Source organism: Diceros bicornis, chromosome 27 (genome assembly GCF_020826845.1).
Source record: "Diceros bicornis minor isolate mBicDic1 chromosome 27, mDicBic1.mat.cur, whole genome shotgun sequence".
Classification (NCBI taxonomy): Eukaryota; Metazoa; Chordata; class Mammalia; order Perissodactyla; family Rhinocerotidae; genus Diceros; species Diceros bicornis.
In genome coordinates this window covers 3,511,268-3,532,531 of record NC_080766.1, presented here as the reverse complement: position 1 = coordinate 3,532,531, position 21,264 = coordinate 3,511,268, and the positions used below count along the sequence as shown (strand labels likewise).

The 21,264-nt window shown below is 43.7% G+C and overlaps 1 protein-coding gene and 1 pseudogene across 5 annotated transcripts in view; one reads left to right on the top strand and one right to left on the bottom strand.

The window, feature by feature from the left end:
* Window positions 1-21,264, bottom strand: part of LOC131423087 (ral guanine nucleotide dissociation stimulator-like) — a 52,049-nt gene that overhangs the window by 14,836 nt on the left and 15,949 nt on the right. For 2 of the 5 annotated variants that reach the window (XM_058570650.1, XM_058570651.1), the window contains one exon: window positions 19,567-21,258. In XM_058570650.1, the coding sequence (XP_058426633.1) occupies window positions 20,766-21,258 (493 nt within the window). In that variant the 3' untranslated portion in view covers window positions 19,567-20,765. Of the gene's footprint in view, window positions 1-10,752; window positions 10,898-17,821; window positions 17,898-19,566; window positions 21,259-21,264 lie in introns of those variants that run through there. The other 3 variants (XM_058570654.1, XM_058570653.1, XM_058570652.1) reach the window with 3 other exon arrangements.
* Window positions 2,770-3,607, top strand: LOC131423093 (large ribosomal subunit protein eL34-like; annotated as a pseudogene).

Sequence of the window (21,264 nt, the reverse complement as noted above, 5' to 3'; positions counted from 1 at the left end):
GCTGACGTGGTAAGAAGTCTTACCTTTTGCCGGCTTTCGTCAGGCGTTCCCGGATCTCATCATCTGCAGTAGTCCAGGGAGAAGGCAGGTCTTCCAGCCAGAGAAGGCAACTTACCAGCCAGTGCTTCTCCTGGCTGGCTCGCCAAAACTGTCGGGGGAAGAGGGAGAATCTCCCTCTGCCCTTTCCCTTAAGGTTCTTCTGGCTGGCCAAATAATCAACAAGACAGGTTAGCAGGAGAAAATAATACCAAGTTTAATAACATGTATACATGGGAGAAAGCAGGGACACTGCGTTTCTCAACACAATAGCAGAAATTCTCGTCTTAAATATCATTTTCAGCCAATGACAAAGGAGGATTTTGGGGGTGGGGGGAGTCAGTTACAGGAGATTACCACTAAAGCACAGTAAACAAGAGTAAGGTTTATTATACAGCCCCAAGGCCTCATCTTCCACATTGATAAGTTACTAGAAATGAGCTCACCCCCCCTTTTTCTCAATACAGAGAGGGAGATACCTTTACAAATGGAGACTTTCTTTGTAAATGATTGACAACTCCTCGCAGGGCCATCCAAAGAATGTGGCCAGAGAGACAGGACTCCCGATAAGATGGGCTTGTTGGTGCCTTTTCTATTGTAACCTCTATCCTAAATTATCTTTTATAGCAGTCATGATAATAACCCCTTCCTAAAACAGATTTTTTGGTTTTAAATTCTTTAGGCAGTTTGGGAGGGAAAACTCAAATATTTTTCCTGAGCTCTCTCTCTGAGTCCTTATTGTCTTCAGCTCGAAATAATCCACATACCAGAGTGGTGCTTCCTGGGGCAGCTTGCCCTGAGCACCATCAGTACAATAAGGTAATATTTATGTTCTTACGTGCAAATGACCAAAAATAGGTAAATACATACAAGATCAGATAAACAAATCTGTTAAAATATCATATGTGATTCTGTCATGTTTGAATATTTTCTGTGTTGAATGTGAAGAAAATGAACTTTTCCCCCATAGATGAAACTATTGGGTATTATTTTTATCAATAAATAGACTGAATATATAGCAGCTGCATTGTATCTTATTAAATACAAATCTTAAATCAAGATACAGTAATTACAGCATTCTGTAGCTAGTTAAAGTCTAGACTACATTATTTGGCTGTGTTCTGGACTGTTCCTCTAATTTTTTTGTGGTTCCAATGAGATTTTCAATTGTAATTGGAGGTTAAAAAGAATCATTTTGCCAAGTTTCCTTTGACTCCTTGTTTAAAAGATCTGACACGGATCACCATGAGGGAAAGGTCCGTATGAGGTCAATATGACTTTGTCTTTGAGATCTGTTTACGTCTTCGTGTTGGTAGTTACCTAAGTACCTCTTCCTGATGAAAAGTCTAAAAAAATCTCAAGGGAAAAAGAAAGAGGACTGAGTCCAATATCAAAAGGATGTTTATTAAAGCCAATTTTCTTTAGCAGCAGCCTTGCAATAAAATAAAAGATATTTTTAAATGTATAAATTCATAAGCCTGGGTATAAACCTAGACTGATGTAGTTCCATAAAAATTATCAAGTTGTAACCTCTAAAAGCTAAGTAGGTAATAGAACTGTTGATTAACCTCAACTGAAGTGCTTATACCTGCTACTATATTCAGAAGTTAATAGCTACCCAGGGGCATTTTTAACTTACATGTGATGTTGAGTAGGGTTTTCCTCTGATGATCGCCCTAGTATTTCAGAAAATTCTAATTAGCAACTAATTACCATTGCACCCTGTCATTACACAACCCTCATGTTGCTGCTGTAACTTTATTTCTTCAAATAAGACAGAGGGAGGCTCCAACAAGTTCTGAAGCTGCTTTTGATAATTATATAACACAGAGAACAACACTACCTTTGCTATTATTTCTGTAAGATATAACTGTCTCCAGACAACCAGTGCACTCAATGTAGAGCCAAAACAATGTTGGTCTGCTTGTGTATTTGGGAGACCAGTGTCTCACAGTGAGCCTGTGATATGTTTCCCACCGTCTCATAGGGAAAGTTATATGTCTTCAGGTTTTCTTGCAAGGCACTGGAAGCAGGGCCCTTTACTTGGGATTCATTGGAATTCAATGAATACTTAGAATTCATTACTCATTACCAGTTAACTCATTTTATGGTGCAAATTTCTTCATCCTAACCAATTCTCACTCACGTGCATAGAAAATTCCATGTTTTAACATATAGTATTACATTTGGTTGAGTTTTTTTTTTCTTTTCCTTCCTTATATAACTTTCAACTACTGTAGAGGACTGTTTTGAAACTATTTAATTGTTGTTGTTGTTCAGTCCTCTGAAGCTTAATGAGGAAAGTCGTATGAATATACACATAGTAATGCAAACATACTCCCTTATTGCCTAGGTGCTAGGTAATGCCCAAAGTTATTGAGCCCAAGGAACTGAAGTCGTGTTTGTGATGATGGATGCTTTGCAGAGAGCCAAGTCTATAGAAGCTGGAGAAGAAACAGAACTGATGGTTCCATCTTCTCTTCCAGAGACAAGAACTTCGACACCCCAGGGCCCTGAGAGGTTTAGATCACCCTGGAGCTGTTGCAAAGCTAATCTGGTGCCATTATGTGGAAATGGAGGGATTCTGTGCACCACCACCCTGATTTCACATTGGAAAGCCAAGGGTTTTTTATTCCAACTCCAGACAATTCCACAGAGAAGTGGTTATTATGTATGATTATTTGTCTACTTAAACTATAAAAGTTTTCTATATATAATAGCAAAGAAAAAAACCATAAAGGAAAGACTGATAGATTTTGCTACAAAAAAGGGAAAACATTTCCAAGTAAAAAAAAAAAAAATACAGTAAATAAAACTAAAAGGCAAATGAAAATAATGGAAGGTATTGGCAAAATGTATGACAAAGGATTAGGGCTAATGTTTTTAATACACAGTTCTTTTTAATCTCTATAAATACAATTAAGTTTCTTTTTCTTTTCCTTTTCTGGGGATAGTGTCTAGAGGCATTCAAAATGGTCCAGCACTTGACATACTGTTGTAGGCTATCTTACAATACAGCTTCCAGCAATGCCAGGCTGTCCTGAGCCCCTGGTATTAGAATTGTCTATCTTTATACCAAGAAGGGAGGGACAACACCAGAATCCACATGTCGCGTGTGCCCAGGTCAGCTTCAAGGAGTTCATGCCATGAGACCTAAAGTTCTTATGAGATTGTCTAAAACAAAAAAACTTATCATCTGGGCCTGTGGTGCCTCCATGGTTGCTAAATGTGTCTGTGACAGGATCAAGTATGCTTTTCTAAAGGAGGAACAGAAAATCATTGTGAAAGTGTCGACGGCACAAGCACAGTCAGAAAGCTAGATTTAAAAATGGAGATTTTTTTGAATAATAAAAATAAAATCAAAAGCCTTCTAAAAATTTAAGTTTCTTCTGTTCCTACATCATGGGAAAATGGATGGGCATATTTTCACCAAATTGGGAGATATATTTGGGGTGACCTGACTTAAAATATAGCCTATGTGTTGTACAAGAGGTCCATTTGGGAGGACCCTGGGGAAAACCAAGGGAGTTGGGCAGTGCTGCGTTAGAGCAGCTGGACCTGAGGCTCAAAGCAAGGTCCTTGGGAGTGTCCATTGGGTCAGACATACTAGCTGAAGTATCAATGGTATTAACACTGGCTAAAGCATAGAGTGTTATGAGGACTCAATGAGATCATCCATGTAAAGTGCTGAACTCAATGCCTGGCACATTCACTCACTGATTCATTTGCTCAGTAAATTTTTATTGAGTGACTGCTGTAAACCAGGTGCTCTGTTGGGTGCTAGGGATACAGCAGTGATCAAAACAGACAGCCATCTCCATCCTCTTGGGGCTTACATTCTGCTTAGGTTCCTTTTTTTCTAAATTATCCAATTTGCTGGCATGTAATTGTTCATAGCAGTCTCTGATAATCCTGTGTATTTCTGTGATATCAGTTGTAATGCCTCCTTTTTAGTTTAAATTTTACCTATTTGAGTCTTGTCTCTTTTCTTGGTTAGTCTAGCTAAAGGTCTGTCTATTTTATCTTTTCAAAAAACCAACTCGTATTTTTGGTGATCTTTTCTATTGTCTTTCTAGGCTCTATTTCATTTATTTATGCTCTAATCTTTATTATTTCTTTCCTTCTGCTAACCTTTGGGTTCGTTTGTTCTCCTTTTTCTAGTTTTTATAGCTTCTTGAGGCATAAAGCTAGGTTGTTTGAGATTTCTTTTTTCTTAGTGTAGCCATTTGTCACTTTATATTTCCCTCTTAGAACTATTTTTGCTGCATCCCATACGTTTTTGTATGTTGTGTTTCCATTTTCTTTGACTCAAGGTATTTTTTGATATCTTCTTTAAACTATTGATCGTTCAGAAGTATGTTGTGTAATTTCCACATATTTGTGAATTTTCCAGTTTTCCTCCTGTTATTGTTTTCTCGTTTCACACCTTTGTGTTTGGAAAAGATAGCTGGGATGATTTCAGTTTTTTAAAATTTGTTAAGATTTGTTTTGTGGCCCAACATTTTGTCTATCCTGGAGAATCATCCATGTGTAAGGAAGGAAAAGAAAAATGTGTATTGTGCTGCTCTTGGATGGGATGTTCTAGACAAGACTTGTGGTTCCTTTTGGTCAATAGTGTTTTTTCACTTCTGCTGTGTCCTCACTGATTTTCTGTCTCAATGATCTATCCATTGTTGATAGTGGGGGAATGAAGTCCCCTCCTACTATTTTATTACTCTCGATTTCTCCTCTCATTTCTGTTAATTTTTACTTTATATAGTTAGGTGCTCCGATGTTGAGTGCAGTATATTTACAGTTTTTATGTCCTCTTGATGAACTGCCCCTGTATCAATATATAGTGACCTCCTTGTCTTTGGTGAACAGATTTTGACTGAAAGATTATTTTGTCTGACATAAGTATAGCCACTCCTGCTCTCTTTTGGTTACCATTTGCATGTTATTTAGTTCAATTCCTTCATTATTACTCTATGTATGTCCTAAAAGCTAAAATCAGTCTTTCGTATGGAGCACAATGTTATATCTTGTTTATTTTGTCTGTTCAGCCATCCTGTGTCTTTGATTGGAGAATTTAATCCATTTACCATTAAAGTAGTTATTGGCGGGTTAGGACTTACTATTGCCCTTTTGTGTGTGTGTGTGTGAAGATCAGCCCTGAGTTGACACCTGCTGCCAATCCTCCTCTTTTTTACTGAGGAAGATTGGCCCTGGGCTAACATCCGTGCCATCTTCCTCTACTTTATGTGGGATGTCTGCCACAGCGTGGCTTGATGAGCAGTGTGTAGGTCCACGCCCAGGATCTGAACCTGCTAACCCCGGGCCACCAGAAGCAGAGTACACGAACTTAACCACTACGCCACCAGGCCAGCTCCACTATTGCTCTTTTTTGGATTTTCTGGTGGTTTTGTAGTTTCTTTCTTCCTCTCGCTGTCGTCTCTTGTGATTTGTTGATTTTTTTGTAGTTCTATGATTTGATTCTTTTCTCATTATCTATTGTGTATCTACTAGAGAATTTTTCTTTGTGGTTTCCATGAGGCTTATGTAAAATATCTCCTACCTATAGAAGTCCAACTTAAAGTGATAACAACTTGACTTTAATTGCATACAAATCTGTATACTTTTATTTCTCCCCTCATTCACATTTTATGCTATTGATGTCACATTTTACATATTATTATATTGTGTATCCACTAACAATAGCTATAGTTATTTTAATATTTTTGCTTTTAACATTCATATCATAGTTAAAAGTGTTATGCACCATCATTACAGTGTTGGAATATTCTCAATTTAACTATATGTTACCTTTACCAGTTAGATTTATACTTTCATATGCTTTCATGTTGCTACTTAGTGTTTTTTCATTCAACTTGAAGAACTCCCTTGAGAATGTCTTGTAAGGCAGGTCTTGTATTGATGAATTCCCTCAGCTTTTGTTGGTCTGGGAATGTCTTCATCTTATCTTCATTTCCGAAGGACAGCTTTACTGAATAAGGTGTTCTTGATTTGCAGTGCTTTTCTTTCAGCACTTGGGATAGGTCACCCCACTCCCTCCTGGCCTGCAAGGTTTCTGCTGGGAAAACTACAACCCCTTTAAATGTGATGAGTCACTTCTCTCTTGCTGATTTCAAAATTCTCTTTTTGTTTTTGACTTATGACGATTTGATTATAATGTGTCTTGGGGTAATATGCATCATATTGAACTTGGTGGGGTCCTTTGAGCTTCAAGAACCTGAATATCTATATCCCTCCCGAGATTTAGGAACTTTTCAGTCATTATTTCTTTAAATAAGCTTTCTGCCCATCTCGCTCTCTCTCTTCTCCCTCTGGGACTTCCTAGTATGCATATTCCTTCCCATGGTGGTGTCCCATAGATCTCATACACTTTTTCACTCTTTTTCATTATTTTTTCTTTTTGATCTCCTAACTGGATGATTTCAAATGATGTTTTTGAGTTTGCTTATTTTTTCTTCTGCATGATAAAATCTGCTGTTGAAGCTCTCTCGAATTTTTGGTGTTGTCATTATACTAGGATTTCTGTTTGATTCTTGTTTATGATTTCTATTTCTCTATTAATCACCTCATTTTGTTCATTCATTATTCTCCTGCATTTGTTTAGTTGTCTGTCTGTGTTCTCTTGCATCTTATTCAGCTTCTTTAAGATGACTATTTTGAATTTTTTGTCAGGCAGTTTGTAGATCTCCATTTCTTTGAGTTAGGTTACTGGAACTTTGTTACTTTTGATGGTGTCATGTTTTCCTGATTCTTTATGATCTGTGTAGCTCTGTACTGTTGTTAGTACATGTGAAGAAGCAAATACTTCTTCAAGCCTTACAGACTGGGTTCCACTGGTAAAAATTCTTCTCCTGTCAGGTCCGTGGTCTGATGAGTTTGCCTCCAAGGTCACAGTCAAGCCTACTGGAGATGGGTCACGTGGTTGTGGCTGGGTCCACAGTGGTGTCCATGATTTGTGGGCCTGTTACTAGGGGCTTGGGCAAGCTGAATCCTGTCTGGCCCCTCAGTGGATAGGACTGCATCCAGGACCTTGGTCAATAGGGCTGGCTGGGACAAAGGTTCACTTCAGGGTTCACATTTGAGTCTGCAGAAGGTGGACCTGTTTCCAGGTGTGTGGATGGTTAAATGGTAAATCTCTTGTCAGATTCCTGGGATGGCCCCACCAGGACACTAGGTGGATCCCTGGGTGGCAGGACTAGCCCAGTGCCACAGCTTAGAGGTGTTCTAAATAAGTCACAGGGCTCCTTCGGATCTGCAGCCAGATTGAGGTCTGCAGGTCCTCCTTAGAAGGCACAGATGGGGTGCCTCCTACCAGGTCCCTGGGTGGGCATGTCTGCTCCCTCACTGCTGCTGAGAGGGGCTGGCGCCACGTTACAGGACTGCTTCAGAACCCATGGTTGGACCTAGGTTAGTGGACCTGCCTCCAGGGGCACAGATGGGCGTGTCTCCCAGCAGGTCCCTGGACAGGCATAACTGCTACTGGAGTGTGGCTTGGATGGATGGGAGCCAGGTTACAGGGCTGATTCAAGATCCACTTTTGGAATGATGTCCGTGGGCCATCCTCTGGGGACATGGATGTGTGTGTCTCCCACTGGGTCTCTGTAGAAACTTGTCTGCTCCTGGAACGTGGCTGAGAGAAGCTGTAGCTTGGTCATAGGCCACTTCAGGGTCCACAGCAAGGACCAAGGCAGACAGGCCTGTTACCTAAGACACAGAGAGGTGTAACTCCCTCTGGGTCTCTTGGTGGTTGGTGCTGATGGCAGGACCAAAGCCAAATGGGGCTGTAGCCAATTCAACAAGGAAACGAGGCTTTTAGCATGGCTGCAGCCAGGGATATGGTCAGCAAGCCTGAGACCTGGCTGTGGGGTTGCCTTCTCAAAGAAAAGTCCCTCCCCGGTCTTGGGCTCCACCAGTGTTTCACAGCTGCCTACTTGGATCTCGAAGCTCCCAAAAAGGCACTTTTGTCCGTAGATGGCTGCCAAATTATTGTTCCTATGGGGAGACAAGAGGAGGAAACGTCCTATCCACTGTCTTGCTGTCATCCCCATAGGTATGATCCTTTCGGTTACTGTGGGGATTACATAAAACATCTTACACTGATAACAATCTATTCTAAATGGATAACAACTTAACTTCAATTGCATACAAAAACATTACTCCCTTACATTTCCACCCCACACTTTATGTTATCACTTTCAAAGTGACAAAAAATAAAAAAAAAATATTTTTATATTTTGTATCTATTAACATAGTTTTATTGTTATAGTTACCCTCTGTGCTTTTATCTTTTAAATGGTATGCGAGAATTTTAAGTGATTTTTGTTACCGTTATCACAGGATTCTGTATTTGTCTATATGTTTACCCTACCAGAGAGCTTTCTATTTTCATGTTTTCATTTTGGTTTCTAGTGTCCTTGTGTTTCAAGATGAAGGACTCTTTTACAATTCTCGTAAGGCAGTTCTGTTGGTGATGCTCTTCCTCAGGTTTGTTTATCTGGGGAGGTCTTTATCAAGCCTTCATTTTTGAAGGACAGTTCTGCTTGATATAGTATGCTTGGTTGGCAGGGTTTTTAAAATCTGACTGCACTTTGAATATATCATCCCACTCCCCTCTGGCAGGCCTGTAATGCTCCTGCTGAGAAATTGCAGATAGTTTTATAGGTCTTCGCTTGTATCTGATAGGTCCCTTTCATGCTGCTTTCAAGATTCTCTCTCGTCTGGGACCTTTGTCAGTTTGACTATAACTTGTTTAGCTGGAGCCTTTTAAGCTTCTTGAGTTTGGATGTTCATTTCCTTCTTCAGATTTGGGAAGATTTCAGCCATTATTTCTGCAAAGAAGCTCTCTTCCCCTTTCTCTCTCTTTTCTCTTTCTGGGACTCCCATATGTGTATTGATCTGATTGATGAAGTTGCAAAAATCCCTTATGCTTTCTTCATTTTTCTTTATTCTTTTTGTTCCTGTGACTCAAGGATTTCAAATGACTTACCTTCAAGTTCACTGATTATTTCTTCTGCTTGATGAACTCTGGTGTCCAACCACACTTGTGAATTGTCCAACTCAGTTATTATATTGTTCAACACAAGAATTTTTTGAGGTCATTTTTATATTTCTTTACTTGTTGGATATTCTGATTTTGTTCATGAATCATTTTCTTGATTTAATTTGTGTCTTTCTATGTTCTGATGTAGCATGTTGAACTTCTTTAAGGCAATTATTTTGAATTTTTGGTCAGGCAATTCATAGATCCCTGTTTCTTTAGGATCAGTTTCTGGAGATTTATTTTATTACTTTAATTGGGCTTTTTCCTGCAGCCAAACCTGGACACAGTTCACAAGCAGAAGCCTTGTGCTCTCTTTAACAGTTAGGGGCAAAGGAGGGAATGTGGAATTGTAGGGTTTCCACTTCAGCTGTCTGTCTGTGCTGGCCCTTCATCCTTGGCAGGTTCCTAGGTGTGATTTATGGTCTCTGAGAGAGGGTGGGACAGAGCTTCAGGAGTGGGTTCTGGAGCCAGACTGCCTGCCAGACTTCCAAATCCCGGCCCCACCCATTAGAGCACTGTGACCATGCATAAACTCACTCATCATCTAGGAACCTTGCAAATAATTGTGCTACTTCAAAGAGGAAACAATACTACTTGGCAGATGGTAATTCTTTCTGATTCATTCATTCAAAGCCATTCACTCATTGAGCAAGCAATATGAGGATAAAGAGATGTCTCCATAGGACGTGCTGTGACAAGCTCACAGTCACTGGAGCCACAGACACAGACATGTAGACTCCAGAGGGTGTGAAAAGATTATAGGAGAAACACAAATAATGAGGAAGGAGAGGCAGGGTGGTGGATGAGAGGCAGGAGGTAACTCAACTGCAGATGGGACATTTGGGCTGAGGTCAGTAGGATGGTAGGATTGCTACAGTTAGAGATGAGGAGAGAGCCCCCACTGTGCAGATGAAGACAGGAAGGCAGGGCATGTTAGAAGAAGAGAGGGGATCTAATATGGTGGCCATGTAGTGGCCTTAGATGATCAGGGGCAGGGAGTGGGCACAAAGCAACAAGGCCAGATCAGCCCCTCTGTAAGAGGACCCATAAACTAAGGATAAAATTTGGGCTTTTATCCCATAGGCAACAGGATACCATGTGATCAGGTGGTCATTTGGGAAGTTTCCTCTGGAGGACTTGAGCAGTTCCAGCTGGGGGCAGGTCACTGTTACAACACACAGTGGGAAAGCCACAGTCTTTATAACAACAAAACCAGCTGTAACCACGTGAGATTTCTTATTGTACAAGAAACTTCAAAACCCAAGGATCCCAAGATATGTTACAGTCCCTGCTAACATTTGTCCTGCTTAGCACCCTCTACACTGTGTCTGAGTCGGTCCTCACACCAGTGCTGTGAGGTGGGGACAATCAGCTCCTGCTTAGAGCACGAGGTCACACAGCTAGGATATGGGACAGTTAGGATTTGAGCACTAGTCTGGGGAGGTCCTGAGCCGGCCTGCCTCGCCGTCTTCTCATAAGAAAGGGTGCTGCCCCTTCACAGGAAAGTGTTCCACAGCTGCAACTACTTCGCATTCTACAGCGTGCTGCTGGGCCTGGGCGCCTGCCTCTCCAGGCTGCTCAGCAGCTGCCTCGAGGGCACGTGGCTGACTGCCCGCCTAGACAAGGCCATCATGCAGAATGGCTGTGAGGGAGCAGACGTGGGTAAGTGGCCCATCCCAACTGGCCACACGTCTGGGGAGGGCTGGTCTTGCACCTTTGTAGAAGCTGCCTGGAGGTCAGGTATCAGCAGTTCACAGTTCACACTCTTCACTTGTGCTCAGAGCTTATCTTCCCGTGGAGGCTATAAAGCTGAGTGGGAAAAACATTCAACCCAGTGGTTAGAAGGGAGTTTAAGTCTACTAAGTAACCAGCACTTTTGACAGACCTTTGAAGTGTAATGGAGGGCAGAGAGAGGTAGCGGGATTCTATCTGAACAATTAGAAGTTTAATTTATGGATGCATGGCTTAGAAATTTTTGAGAAAGAATGCCTCTTAGATTTAATGGTGTCAGTTGGAAACTTATTTAGTCAAGAAAAATGGCCTGTTCAGTTGAAATACTTCAAAATCAGCCATTTCTGTGCAGCAAAAGGTAGTTTTTCTACTTCGGGCCCACGTCTATTCATGCAGTCATCCATTTGTCATGTGACTGATGCCTTCTCTCTATTAGCCACAGCAGCTCCCAGCCCCTTTGAGATTCAAATTCCTCACAAGATGGATGGACTAGAATGTGATCTCTATGAGCCCTTCCAGCTTTTTGTACCTCATTTTCTAGATTCTCAGCAAAGACACAGGCACCATTTAGGAACAAATTGATGCTGGGCCAGCCTGTGACCTACTGCCTGGCTTGACTTGCCTTTGGGATTTTGGGGGCTCTATGTGGACCATTATCACACCAACCCATGCTCATCAGCTTTTCTCGCATCCTGACCACAGGCCACAGGCTGTCAAATACTGGGGCCTAAATCAGTCAGCAGTAATGCCTGCTGTTTGAATCCACACTGGGGTTGAACTCCAGGACACAAGCACGCTGACTTCCCTGGTATCCCTGAGATGCTTCAGGTTCCCCCTCCCCTGCCCCCTTTCTCCACACTCCACGCCCTGGGAGCCCTTCTACCTGGGAGATCAGGAGGCTTAGCCCCCTGTCAGCCTGGCCATGGGACCCCTGAAGCCTTGTGTCCTTGCCCTTCCAAATAGGCCCTTCTCTTTTTCCTGGAAATGAACTCTACCTCTGCTAGCTGAGTCCTCCATCCCCCATTTCTTGGAGTCTCTGTCCATATTCCAGGCTGCAGGCCTGCTGCCCTCCAAGATGGGGCTCAGTTTTGCCTAATCTGCCCTGTTGCTCACCAGAAGCTCTCTAGGTCACCAACTCCTGCCCCCTCAAGGCTCTATACTGTCTACTCCCACCCCTTCCACCCCTATTCCTCTGCTCTGACTTCTCCTTGGAAGCCCATAGCCATGTCTTATCTGTGGACATTCAGTGCCAGTCAGGACTCAGCTCATTTCTGTTCCTAACACTGTAGATACCCAGCTCTGTGGGACAACCTCAGATCCCTCCAGCCTTCTTCATGTCCCCGGGAGTCCTGGTCCAGCTTCTCCTTTCACATGTCACACCACCCAGAAAGCTTTTCCAACAGCCTCTGAGAAGAACAGAGACAAGCTGCCCCTTCCCCTGGTCCATCTATTCTGATTCTATCTTAGGTTCCTGCCTCTCAGCTAGGTCCAGGATGAGGTGGCTCCTGCTGCAGACTTTGATCCATAACCCTAGACTGGTCATCCTCAGAAAATCAAAACCAGGCCATGGTTCCTGTGAATTTACCCAGATTCTGCAGACATGGTTCAAGAGTTGACACTGTCCTCCAGCATCTGCTCCAAGGCCACTCCAGGATGTCTGCCCCCTAGAGAAGATGCAGACTACCCAGAAGTTGTCCCCTGCAGTGTGATAGAACGGCACAACCACTGTCCATGCAGATGGCATACAGCACTGACTACTCGGGGCTGGCCACGAGCTGAGCTCAGCTGGGCTGAGTGATCAAGTCTTAGGTCTATTTCACTCCCTCGGCAAAAAGATCAGTACTAGTGAAGAGTTCTGTTGATCAAACTTTGCCCAATGATTTCCACCATTCATGGGTAGGAGCAGCCTCAGGGAGTTGCATGTTAAGAAGCACTTAGTTTGACTACATGGCAGAACTTTGTTTTACTGAAGAAGGTGATAAATTATCTACATCAGGGCCTTTTAACTGTGTGGCTCTATTTTTCTCTGGAAGAAGTATGGCCTCAACCCAACAAGATTCCCATTGCTTCCTCCTTTCTATGTCTTATAGTGCATGGAATAGAACGTAATTTATGATCCCATCCTCCAATCTGGTAGGGCAAGCAGGAATACACTGAGCTCTCTCTCCCTTTGCCATTGGGATGATGAAAGGATCAGAAGTGACCTGGCCTTGGTCACGTGGAAGACACACAGATTCTCTCTGACAGGGTGGAGTCACCTAGGAAATCCACCTGTCTGAGGAGGCAGAGATGGGGTGGATAGGCATTCTATGTGGGGGACAAGAAGAGCAGAGGTGTGGGAGGAGGAAAGCCCTGGGCATGTTTGAGGAGGGTGATCCATCTGGTGTGTTGAGTTTAAGAGTGTTGGAGGCTGGTTAGGCCATTCTGAGAAGGCCAGAATGCCAGGCTGGGAGGCCCAGGGCTTACCCAAATTCTTCACATTTCAAGCATAAGGTCTGTGATGTCCTGGGACCTGTTCAATGTCTGACCATTCAAAGTCACTCACAAAGCTTGCGCAAGAGCTATGAGGACCCACCAACACGATGAGGGAAGTCCTGTCCACCTCGTGAGTCCCACAGCCACTGAAATTCAGTAATCATTAGTGAGCACCTATTGTAAACTCAGTCGTGTTGCTAGGTGTGTTTTCCTCTTTTAACTTAATCCGCACAACTAAGCTTTGTCATTCTGCTTTCAGAAACTGAGGAAACTGGGACTCAGAGTGTTGGGATCCCCACACCACCAATTTCTAGTTGTGTGACATCCGCCAAACTACTTTGCCTTTCTGTGCTCCTTTTACCATATATATAAATAGGGAGTGATACCTACCACATCCAAAATTCTTCTGAGGACAAAACGAGTTTATGCATTCAAACACTGTCAATCTAGTATGTGACATGTCCTACACTCCCCATAAATATCAGTTATTGTTTTTTGTAATGTGACACTTTGTGGTGATCTGATGACTGTCTTCGCACCTCTCACTGTTCTCCCAGATCCATGAAGAAAGAGGCCTTCTCCAGTTTTACTCACCATTACCAAGTACGTGCCTGTAACGTGGTAAGATCTTGGAATGAGTAAAAGAACAAGGCTATGATGAATGAGTCTTTCAGCCATGAATTCAATACTGAAATCACTACTGGCATCACGGACAAGTGAGAACGAGAAGAAGATCAGGAACACGAGGTTCTGGTCTGAGCTCTGCCACTAGCACAAATCTCAGTTTCCCTGAATGAGAACTAGTGCTGCCATCACAGTCAGTGCTCCTCACTTGCATCCAGCCAGTGCTTACTGAGCACGTGCTACATGCATTTGCCATTCCAGGGACACAGGACACCTAAGGAGATGAGGTCCTGCTGCAGCACGTGGCACAGGCCTCTCTTGCAGCTCCTGCTGTGATGGTCTCTCAGTCTCTTCCCTGGACTGCTTGTGAGTTCCTCAAGGGAAGCGATCAGGTCTCTCTCATTCATGATGGCATTATGTATTGATAAAAGGTACAATCCATCAAGACGATGTCACAATTTTAAACACACATATCTAACAGCAGAGCTCCCAAAACATATGAAGCAAAATCGACAGAATTGAAAGGAGAAATAGACGGTTCTCCAACAATAATGGAGATTTCAATACTCCACTTTCAAAAAAGGATATTACAACCAGACAGAAAATCACTAAGGAAATAAAGAACTTGAACAACACCATAATCTACTAGACTTAACCTTCCACCCAAAACAGCAGAATATGTATTCTTCTCAAGTGCATATGGAACATTCCCCAGGATAGACCATATTTTAGGCCCCCAAACAAGTCTTAGCAAATTTTTAAAACATTGAAATCAAATAAAATATAATTTCTAATCACAGTGGGGTGAAATTAGAAATCAAGAACAGGAAGAAAACTGGAAAAAATCATAAATACATAAAAATTAAACAATACAGCATTAACACCCAGTGGATGAAAGTTGAAAATATGAGGGACACTAGAAAACACCTTGAATAAAATGAAAATGAAAATACAACCTACCAAACTCATGGGATGCAGAAAAAGAAACGCTCACCGGGAAATTTATAGTTGTAAATGCCTACATTAGATGAAGAAAGATCTCAAAACCATAACCTAACTTTACACCTTGAAGAGTAGAAAATGAAGAGTAAACCAACCCTGAAACCAGCAAAAAGAGGCTTATAATAAATATAAGAGCAGAGGTGAAATAAAGAACAGGAAAACAAGAGGGAAAATCAGTCAAATCAAAAGTGTTTTCTAGGAAAAAAGCAATAAAATTGGCAAACTTTTAGCTAGACTAACCAGCAAAAAAGAAAATGGATAAAATTATTATAACCAGAAATGAAAGTTGGATATTACTACCGACTCTATGGGAATAAAAATGATTATAAGATTGTACAGTCTTCTTTGCCAACAAAGAAGCCCTCCCAGCCCTGCGTGAGGGGGTGAACTGTGCTTTTCCTAAGGACTCGGTAATGGTCTCCCCTGGGAAGCTGCGTTGCAAGTACTGCTGATTCTCCTGAGGACCTACACCCACCAGCCCCATTTGCTACTAGACCTAGTAGCCTCAATTCCCAGCATGTCCCAGAGACTGAAGTGTAAAATATGACCCATGAGGAGTTGTGCTACGTTCCAAAATAGCTGCATCCTTTCCCCAGTGTATACAGAAACAAATCTAGGAAAACGGTGTGCAAATGGCTATTAAGGGGTTTGGATAATGGTGGAAGGAACATAAAGTTGGATCCGGTCTAATTTATTGATATGGGCCCACTAAGCAGAGATTCTCTACTCTTTGCTGTGTCTTGAGAGGGCACAAAGAGTTCCAGCAGTGTCATTGGTTGCCGGGAATACACTAAGTGAGGCTGACCTTCCTTGGTCTCCTATAGAAGAAGGTATCCAAGGCTTAGGTGATTGGAACGTTAGCGTGTATTTATCATGTAAGACATGCCTACCCACCCCAACAGGGTCCAGAGGACACACTTGCACTACTACTGTGGAAATAAATTCATGAGGGCAGCCCCAGAGTCCGTGAAGAGCTCTGTGGCCACTCTCCTCTTTAGGGCAGACATTACAGTGGAACTGCTGCCAGTGACCTGGGATCTTGATATGCAGTGAGGACACTGGGATCCCGGGGCAGCAGAGACCAAGCAGAGGCACTGAATCTCAAGAGACAAGGTGGTTATGGTTTCTGTAATGGATAGTGGAGTCAAGGCAATAATGAGAATCCATTTGACTCACAGAAACCTATGGTGGTAGCTAGTTGATCTGAGTGTCTGTAGAGGGAAAGAGAAGGCAGTCGATGAAATTCTTGATCTGTGTAAGAATGGTTCTAGATCAAGTGAACAGAAGTCTAACTTGAATCACTGAAACAGTCATGGCCCTTCAATCATTTCCCACCCCTGAGCCACTTGACAGATACAGGAGCCCTGGTGTGAAGGGGAGGCTGATTCCCTTGAGTAAGGATCTAGATATACTATTTAAAATTAAAACGGTTAATCTCTTCCCAACCTTCCCCCAAAGGATGTACAGCCTTTTGTGATGGTGACCATACATTAGGGAAAAGGAAATAATCAGAATTATAGGGATTATTGAATACAGGTTCTGAAGTGACACACTAATTCCAGGAGACCCAAAACATCACTGTGCTCCATGAATCAGAGTAGGGCTTATAGGATCAGGTGATCAATGTAGGTTAACCCAGATCTGTCTCATAGTGGGTCCAGTGGGTCCCTGAGCCCATCCTATAGCTTTTCCCCCAGTCTCAGAATGCTTAGTGGTAATTGACACAGTCAGCAAATGGCAGAATCATGAGACTGGTTCCCTGACCGGTGGAGTGAGGGCAATTACGGTAGGGAAGGCCAAATGGAACCCACTAGAACTGCCTCTACTTAGGAGAATAGTAAAATAAGAGAAATACCGCATTCCTGGAGGGGCTGCAGAGATTAGGACCACCACCGAGGACTGAAGGACGCAGAGGTGATGAATCCCACTATATCTGCATTCAGGTCATCTCATGGCTTGTGTATAAAACAGATGAATCTTGGAGAAGGATGGAGGATTGTCATAACTTAACCAGATGGTGACTACAACTACAGCTGCTTTCCCACATATAGTTTCATTACTTGAGTCCTGATACCTCGTATGCAGCTTTTGATCTGGTAAATGGTATTTTCTTTATCTGTTAGGAAAGACATTAGAAATAGTTTGCTTTGGCCTGTCAAGGCCAGCAATAAACCTTCAATGTCCCACCTCAGGGTGTAGCAGCTCTCAAGCTCTATGTCATAACTTAGTCTACAGGGACCTTGATCACCTTTCTCTTCCATGAGGCATAACACTGTTCTGTTACTTTTCTGTTTTTTGGGAGCTTTTTTGGTGAGGAATATTGGCCCTGAGCTAACATCTGCGCTCATCTTCCTCTATTTTATATGTGGGATGCCATCACAGCATGGCTTGATGACCAGTGCGTAGGTCCACATCCGGGATCCGAACCCGCAAACCCCAGGCCAGCAAAGCGGAGTGCGTGAACTTAACCACCCACCACCAGGCCAGCCCCTGTTCCGTGACATTTTTGACATCATGCTCATTCAACCTAGTCAGCAAAAGTAGCAGCTGTTTTATTGGAAGACACTTGCATGTCAGAAGGTGGGAAATAAATGAAATGAATCAGGGGCCTCTCGCCTCTGTGACACGTCTGCGAGTCTAGTGGTGTCAGGCATTTTGAGGTGTCACTTTTAGGGTTAAAGATAAGTTGCGGCATCTGGCCCTTCCTACAAATGAAGAAGAGGCATACTGCCTAGTGCGCCTTTGTGTATTCTGGAGGCAACATATTGCTTATTTTGGTGGGCAACTCCGGCTCTTTTACCGCATGATCCAAAAAGCTGCTAGTTTTGAACAGGGCGCAGAGCAAAGAAGGCCCTGGGGCAGGTGCAGGCTGCTATGTAAGCTACTCTGGCAATAGGGCCGTGTGATCCAGCAGATCCAATGGTGATTGAAGTGTTGGTGGCATTTGGAGATGTTGTTTGGTGCCTTTAACAGCCCCCTAAGATGAATCACAGCACAGACCCTTAGGATTTTGGAGCAAAGCCCTACTGTCCACTGAAGACAACTGGTCAGCTTTTGGCTTGCTGCTGAGCGCTAGGAGAACTGAATGCATAACCATGGGCCACCAACTTACCCCGTGACCTGGGATGCCCGTCATGAACTAGGTGAGGCAGCACCCCACCGTCCCATGAAGTGGTGTCTACGAGGTCAGGCTGGAGCAGGGCCTCAGGCACAATCAAGTCACATGAGTGTGTGTACCCAATGTCCGTGACCCCAGCCCTGACACATTCCCTTCACTCTCCCAGACCACATCTATGGCCTCACGGAGAATACCTACAATAAGTTGACTGAGGAAGAGAAGACTCAGGTCTGCTTTATATATGGTTCTATGTGATAGGCAGGCACCACCCAAAAGTGGACAGCTGAAGCATTACAGTGTCTGTGTGGGACATCCCTGAAAGAAAGTGACAAGCTACAATCCTCCCAGGGGGCCCAGACTTAAGCAATGCACCTGGTGGTTTATTTTGCTTGGAGGGAGAAATGGCCAGAGATAACGAGTCAATTTCAGTTCACAGAGGCACGATTTGGCTGGCTGGTCAAGAGCTTGGAAGGAATGTGAGAGGAACATTGGTGGCAAGGAGGTGTGGAGAAGAGGCATGTGCCTATACTTCTCTGAATGGGCAAAAAAGGTGAATTTCTTTGTTTCCTATAAGAATGCGCACCAAAGGGTAACCTCAGCAGAGGAGGATTCTAATAGTCAAGTGGACAAGATGACCTGTTGTGTGGGTACTGCCCAGCTTCTCTTCCCAGCCACTCCTGTCGGCGCCCAAGGGGGCCATGAACAAAGTGGCTGAGAGGCAGGAATGGAGGTTATGCATGGGTTTAGCATCGTGGACTTCCACTCATCGAGGCTGATCTGTCCACAGCCACTGCTGAGTGCCAAATCTGCCAGGAGCCTAGACCAAAACAGGGTCCCTGATAGGGCACTATTCCCCAGGGTGATCAGAAAGCAACCAGCTGGCAGGTGATTACAATGCACCTCTTCTATCATAGAAGGGGCAGTGTTTTGCTCTTAGTGTGTTAGACACCTACGCTGATACAGATTTGCCTTCCCTTCACACAATGTTCCTGTTAACTACCATCTGTAGACTCACAGAATGCCTTATCCACCACCTTGGTATTCCACTCAGCATGGCTTCTGATTAAGGAACTCACTGCCCATAAATGAAGTGCAGCAGTGGACCCATGCTCATGGAATTCACTGGTCTTTTCCTGTTCCCCACCATCTGAAGCCGCTGACTTGAGAGAAGAATAGGCGTGTGAAGACGGAGTTACAGTACTACTACCTAGGTGGCAATACCTTGCAGGTTTGGGGCGGTGTTCCCCAGGAAGCTGCTTATGCTCTAAATCAGCGTCCATTATATAGCACTGATTTTCTCATAGCCGGGATTCACAAGTCCAGCAATCAGGGGTGGAAATGCGAGGGGCACCGTTCACTACTACCACTGTTACCCCTCATGATCCACTAGCATAATTTTTTTTCATGTTCATGTGACCTTATGCTCTACTGGTTTAGGGATCTTCATTCCAAAGGGAGAAAACACATTGATTTCTTTGGACTGGAAATTAAGACTGCCACCCAGCCCCTTACGGCTCCTCTCGCCTCTGACTCTACAGGCAAAAGGAAGAGAGTTTCCATGCAGGCCGCGGTGATTGATCCTGATTACCAAGAGGAAACTGGACTGCTGCTCCACAATGGAGGTAAGGAATACAGGAGAGTCCTTAGGGTTTTCTTAGTATCACGTGCCCTGTGATTAACGTCAATGGAAAACTACAAGAAACCAGTCCAGGCAGGACTAGGAATGGCTGTGACCCTTCAGGAATGAAGGTCAGGTTCTACCACTGAAATTGAAAAGGGTTTGCAAAGAACCACAACCAGCTGAGGTGCTTGCTGAGGCAAAGGGAATATGAAGTGGGTAATGGAAGAAGGTAGTTATAAATACCAGCTATGAAAGGGTGACTACCTGCAAAAACATGGAGTGATTGTTATATTTCTTCCTTATTCAGGTATGAATAAGTTTGAGTACTTTTGTGTATTTTGTACATTAGTTAAATTTACATAAGTTTAAAAAAGCAGTAAAAGATTGAGTGATATGTACCATTGTGCAAACGTGATTCTCTTATGGATGACTGTAAGTGCACTTTTGACAAATGGATGCCCAAAGGTGCAATAAATTGTCGCCCTTCTGCTATATCATTGGGCACAAGGGTTATTAAATGTTGCTACACGCAGGATCAGTTCTCAGGAGCCTCATAGTCCTGCAGTAGAAACCCTGCGGGCACCCTTGACTACCTCCTCATCCTGATTAGACATGGGAGCTGGCGCTTCTCTTTCTATTTGGAGGTAAAGTATAGTCTTCCCTATCTTTCCTTTAGCAAATCACTTTCCTGGATGGCTGTGCCATGTCAGGAAGGGCCTGGGCTGCTGGGAACCAGGATGTATGCTCAACACCAGCTTGCACTGTAAAGGCCTCCCTGGCAGAGTCCAGCCTGCTGTGTGTCTGAAGGACAATTGCAGCCTTCTGATGGAGGAGGATAGCTCAGAACTGCCAAGCAGTTCATCTGGGCCTTGTCTTACAGGGTGTTTCCAGACGTGATGTTCAAAAAGCCACGTGGGAACCCTTTAGTTCCTGGTCATGGGGTGGGTTCTCAGGGTGAGCTCAGAGCAGTGTCTGTTCACCACCAGATGGGAAGCACTTCAGTATTTTGATTGGTAAGACTGTGTCCATTCATGGCCATGGATCATCAGTGTGGTGGCATTCCCTCAATGGACCTGCCTACACCCTCCCCTCTCATGCCTCATCTTTCAAAGCTCCCAACAGGAAAGGTTCACAGCCCCCATGACACATAACCACAGCACAAGGCTGTGGAAAATAACACAGCCATCCCAGGGGGCTACAAAATCTATGGGTTCAGGCCCATCTAGCCCTTTAGGACACGTCAGTAAAATCATGACTGAGTGTGTAAACTGGCGAATGTCAGAGACCATGGACTTCAGAACCACACAAACCCAGAAGTCACCTTGGCATGCAACGGAGAGGGTGGCAGTTTTCTGTGGCCAAATAGAGGGACCCATAGCCTGGGAAATGAAAACCCGTCCCTGATCCACCAGATCAACTCCCTCAGGGAAGAGTGGCCACAATGTACCTGACAGAGGCTGGGGCCTCCAGGACATTTCCTCCTGAAACAGCATTACATAAGTACGTGCAGGGATACTGGAGAGCCTAGTGTGTAGGCAGCATAGACATGATGGAAGGAGGCCCAGATGTAGCCTTAAAAGCTGCATCACAAATCTTCGCCTGTGG